Source organism: Dipodomys ordii, unplaced genomic scaffold (genome assembly GCF_000151885.1).
Source record: "Dipodomys ordii isolate 6190 unplaced genomic scaffold, Dord_2.0 Scaffold129, whole genome shotgun sequence".
In the NCBI taxonomy this organism is placed as follows: Eukaryota; Metazoa; Chordata; class Mammalia; order Rodentia; family Heteromyidae; genus Dipodomys; species Dipodomys ordii.
The window spans coordinates 1,960,558-1,965,691 of record NW_012267345.1 but is presented as its reverse complement, the minus strand read 5'-3'; the positions used below and the strand labels follow the sequence as shown (position 1 = coordinate 1,965,691).

Sequence of the window (5,134 nt, the reverse complement as noted above, 5' to 3'; positions counted from 1 at the left end):
CGGGCCGCCGAGGGTGGGGGTGGGGGTGGTGGCAGCCCGAGGACACGCAGGACAGGGCGCCCGGAGCGGAGCGGGCGGTGACTCATCACCGGGCGCCGCTGCCCTGCTGCGCCCCTGCTGCGCCCCTGCTGCGCCCCTGCTGCGCCCTGGGGAGGAGCGCGCCCGGGCTTTGACAGCGGGCCGCGGTGGGGCCCGCACCCCCGCCTGGCTCGCCTGGGACCAGGCCTGGAGGGAGAGGGCGGAGAGCCGATCCACACAGGGACAGGGTGAGGCCCCCACCCCAGCCCCCACTCCGCAGCTCCTGGTGTGCTAGCCTCTCCAGCCTCTCCCCAGGCCGGCACAATGGGCAAGGAGAAGACGCACATCAACATTGTGGTCATTGGTCACGTGGACTCCGGCAAGTCCACCACAACCGGCCACCTCATCTACAAATGCGGGGGCATCGACAAGAGAACCATTGAGAAGTTCGAGAAGGAGGCGGCTGAGGTGAGGGAGGGGCCCCCGCTCCAGCCCTGGCCCCTGGAACACGGCTCTCCTCCTGGGCACCCGGGTCCAGACCAGAGAAGATGGCAGGGGGGACGATGGGGGGGAGGGGACATTGCGTGGCCAGATTTGCCCACGGGGGGTTGGACCAGGGAGGTGAGGTCCCTGCTCTGCTCAGGCCCGGCCTTGGAGGGCTAGTGCTTCGCAGGCCCCTGAGGCCTGAAGCTGGGGCTGGGCCTGGTGCTGCCCTTTCTCATCCCAGGACCAGGCTGGGGCTCAGGGCTGCTATTAATAGCTGATTGACGGGCAGCTGGCCTGCACATCCATCTCCTCAGGCTGGGGGGAGGGCTGCCTGCCCCCGTGCCTGCCCAGAGCAGGGCTCCAGCGCCTTCTGAGGATGAGGGGGCTGGCGCGCTCCCTCCTCCCCCCTCCCCTCCCTCCTCCCCTCCCTCCCTCCCTCCTCCCCTCCCCCGTCTCTCTGTCTGTCTCTGTCTCTCTGTCTTTCTCTGTCTCTCTGTCTCTGTGTCTCTGTCTCTCTCTCTGTCTCTCTCTGTCTGTCTTTCTCTGTCTCTGTCTCTGTGTCTCTGTCTCTCTCTCTGTCTCTGTCTCTCTGTCTCTCTCTCTCTGTCTCTCTGTCTGTCTCTGTCTCTCTGTCTTTCTCTGTCTCTGTCTCTCCCTCCTGGCTGAGGCTGGTGAGTGAGAAAGAGCCAAGATCAGGGTCTATCCTCTGCCCCCATCCCTGGGCTTTGAGAGGACTTTGTCTAGCACTTTGGCCTGAGGCCCTGCCACGGTGATGGACAGGGTGCTCTGTCCACCACCCTGTGCATCTGGCCCGAGAGCCATGTCCCCACCCTTGGCACAGGGGTAGGGCAAGCGGCTGCGCCTGTCTTGAGTGGGTGCTCGGGGACCAGCAGCTTCCCCAAGGGCAGACGTCTATCCATGGAGGTTCTGGAAGCTTCCCCAAGGGCAGAGGTTCTGGAAGTTTCCCCAAGGGCAGATGTCTGTCCATGGAGGTTCTTGCCCAGCCCGGGGGTGGGGGTAGGGGTGGGGTCCCACAGTTCCCAGGCACCCAAGTGTTTGTGAAAGGCTGCCAGCTTTGATCCTGGGGGTGGAGGGAGGAGGGGCGCCTTTGAGCTATTGGAGAGCAAGGCCTTCATCAGAACCGCATCCAGTTTTTCCTTCCCTTCTTGTTATTAAACATAACACAGATGGCCTTTTGTTGGACAGCCACAAATCCATGGTGTGACTGCCTCTTGTTGATGAAGGGGTGAGGAGCACCCCGTTTCAGATGAAGGGGAGCTCTCCACTCGGGCGGGGGTTAGCAGGGCCTGTCAGCTTCTAGGCCCTCACGCCACCTGCTGGTGGACTTGGGTGGCAATGACCTGTCAGCACCCAGTGGGCTGTGGCTGCATTGAGACAGGCCAGGGCCAGTGTCCCGGGGCCCAGCCGCCTTTCATGGGCTGCGCCCAGGGCCTGGGGCCGGCCCAGCAGGGAGGCCAGGGCCCTGGGACCCTGCCCTGAGGCCCCTATTTCTCCAGATGGGGAAAGGCTCCTTCAAGTACGCCTGGGTGCTGGACAAGCTGAAGGCCGAGCGGGAGCGCGGCATCACTATCGACATCTCCCTCTGGAAGTTCGAGACCAGCAAATACTACATCACCATCATCGACGCCCCAGGGCATCGGGACTTCATCAAGAACATGATCACTGGCACGTCCCAGGTGGGCAGTGGGGGGGCGCCTGGGGACCCCGTCCGTCCAGAGCACTGGCACGTCCCAGGTGGGCAGTGGGGGGGCGCCTGGGGACCCCGTCCGTCCAGAGCACTGGGGACTCACAGAGTCCCTGAGAACTGAGTCAGGGCCCAGATCTCAGCCTGCGTCCAGCACTATGTGCTGGGACCAGACAGATACAAAGCCAGGATAGAGACAGGATGTGAGCAGACATTCAGACAGTCAGACTACACAACCAGATGTTCCTGGGGGCACCCATGGACGGACGGACAGACGGACAGAGGGACAGAGACTCATCCAGCAGCACCCAGGTGGTAGAGTGGTTCCCAAATCTGGGTCCCTCGATGCAAGCCTTGGTGAGAGAGCTTCCCTGTCCTCCACCGACAGCACAGCCTGTGTGGTGGGGCCTGCGGGGGGCAGAGGAGGCTCACTGTGCCCCTACTCGCAGGCGGACTGCGCGGTGTTGATCGTGGCTGCAGGCGTCGGTGAGTTTGAGGCCGGCATCTCCAAGAACGGGCAGACCCGCGAGCACGCTCTGCTGGCCTACACGCTGGGCGTGAAGCAGCTCATTGTGGGCGTCAACAAGATGGACTCCACGGAGCCTGCCTACAGCGAGAAGCGCTACGATGAGATCGTGAAGGAGGTCAGCGCCTACATCAAGAAGATCGGCTACAACCCAGCCACAGTGCCCTTCGTGCCCATCTCGGGTTGGCATGGCGACAACATGCTGGAGCCCTCACCCAACGTGAGTACGGGGGCGGCCGGGGGCGCTCCAGTGCCGGTCAGGCCGAGTCAGGGCTGAGCAGGGTCAGTGCAGCTGACCCACAGCGCTGCTGTGTCAGACACGGGCCTGGGGGTGTCTGTCTGGTAGGGGGGCCGTCCTGGGGGTCCCCCCGTGTGGCCTTCACAGCTGGGGAGGGGGCAGCCAAGGGCTCTTCTCTTGCTAGGTGTGGTCCCCGACTTGGCTCCAAGGGCAGCAGTGGCCAGGCACAGGATTGAGGGTCTTGGCCCCAGAATCCTACGAGAAGGAAGATGGCTTTTCGCAGGCATTGTCTTGACCCTGGACTTTGTGCAGGGTCAGCCAGGCCCCGGGGCTCGTGGGCTGCCCGCCCTGGAGTGTGGAGGGTGGGCTGGACTCTGAAAAGCGTGTTGGATCCTGTGCTGGACAGGACGGTGGAGGGTTGGCTCTGGTGGGGAATCTGGGGGGCCTGAGGCTGAGCAGCCTGCAGTCCAGGGCTGGTCACAGGTGGGGGGCTGTTTTTATGGGGACGGGGATGGTGCTCCTAACTGTCCATCCAGAGGAGACCCTGGTCCAAGTCAGGCAACCACCAAGGGGGGTGGCACGGAATTGGAGCGCTAGAGGTGGTCAGGAGCTTTGGACCAGCTGCACAGAGCCCACAGCTTCGATCTAGAGACTGCTCACGGGGTGAGGGTGCTCTAGCCCACCTCCATGTTGCTCTGCTAGGTGTTGCTTGCCTGCGGGCCATACCGACCCTCACACATGTCACAGCAGACAGGCAGGCTCTCTACCGTCCCAAGGAAGCCCCTAACCAGCAGGGACCCCTTGTTGGCACTTGCTGTGAGTTTGTTGTGACCAGTGCCAGGGCCTGACTACCCACGGTGGACCCGGGGTGTTGGCATCTGCTGTGAAGACAAGGGCAGGAGGCACAAGGCCCCTGTCTGTCCCTGTCCATGGTAGGGCCCCGGGGAGCTCCATGCAGGGAGGACTCACTGTCTGCCCAGGGTGGAGTGCCCAGCCTGGAGACACCATGGAATCCAGAAGAGCTTCTGGGACTGGAGCATCACTAGCTAGTCCATGGCGAGGCCACTCACCGGACTCTGTCCCTTTCTGCCCAGCTCTTGTCTGGTTCAGGAGCCTGCTGGCCACAGGCTTGGGAGCTGCGGGAGTCAGACAGGGCTGGGATTCTTCACGGGTCAGATGCTCTCTAGAGAAGTCTGGGCTGAGGTGCAGGCCTTTTCTCTTTGCTCTTCCTTAAGATGAGTTGGCCCAGGGTCCCTGTGGTTGAGGACGTGAGCAGAAAGGTGAGTTGTGAGTTGTCCGGTGCCGGGCGAGGCACAAAATCATGGAGCCAGGGCTGAGCAAGGCGCTAACGCCTGCAGTCAGAGGAGGCAGGTGCGCAGGGCCGTGGCTGTAGGCTCGCCTGGCAGAGAGTTTTCAAGACCTCATCTCACCCAGTAAAACGCTGGGAGGGTGCTCGGGCCATAATCCTAGCTGCTTAGGAGGTGGAGGTCTGAGGATCAAGGTCCAGAGCCAGCTCAGGGAAGACAAATCTGAGAAACTTATTTCCAATTAAACAGAAAAAAAACAGAACCAGAGGCAGAGTTCAAGTGGTAGAACACCAGCCATGAGTGAAGAAGCTGAGCAAGAGCTGTAAGCCCTGAGTACTGACAAGGATCACACACACAGACACACACACAGACACACACACAGACACACAGACACACACACAGACACACACACAGACACACACATACACCCATCACACACGAACACAGACACACAGACAACACACAGACACACACACAGACACACACAGACACACAGACACACACGTACACCCATCACACACGAACACAGACACACACACAGACAACACACAGACACACACACAGACACACACACCCATCACACACACACACACAGACACCCACATACACCCATCACACACAGACACAGACACAGACACACACACCCATCACACACACACAGACACCCATCACACACACACAGACACCCATCACACAGACACACACACCCATCACACCCATCACACACCCATCACACACAGACACCCATCACACACAGACACACACCCATCACACACAGACACACACACACCCATCACACCCATCACACACCCATCACACACACACCCATCACACACAGACACACCCATCACACA

The 5,134-nt window shown here is 61.2% G+C and overlaps 1 protein-coding gene across 1 annotated transcript in view; it reads left to right on the top strand.

The window, feature by feature from the left end:
* Positions 1–342: 342 nt before the first annotated feature.
* Eef1a2 (eukaryotic translation elongation factor 1 alpha 2) overlaps positions 343–5,134 on the top strand; it is a 10,294-nt gene continuing 5,502 nt past the window's right edge. Inside the window, exons 1-3 of the mRNA XM_013030358.1 lie at positions 343–486; positions 2,022–2,201; positions 2,659–2,959. Coding sequence (XP_012885812.1) covers positions 343–486; positions 2,022–2,201; positions 2,659–2,959 — 625 coding nt within the window. The remainder of the gene's footprint in view (positions 487–2,021; positions 2,202–2,658; positions 2,960–5,134) is intronic.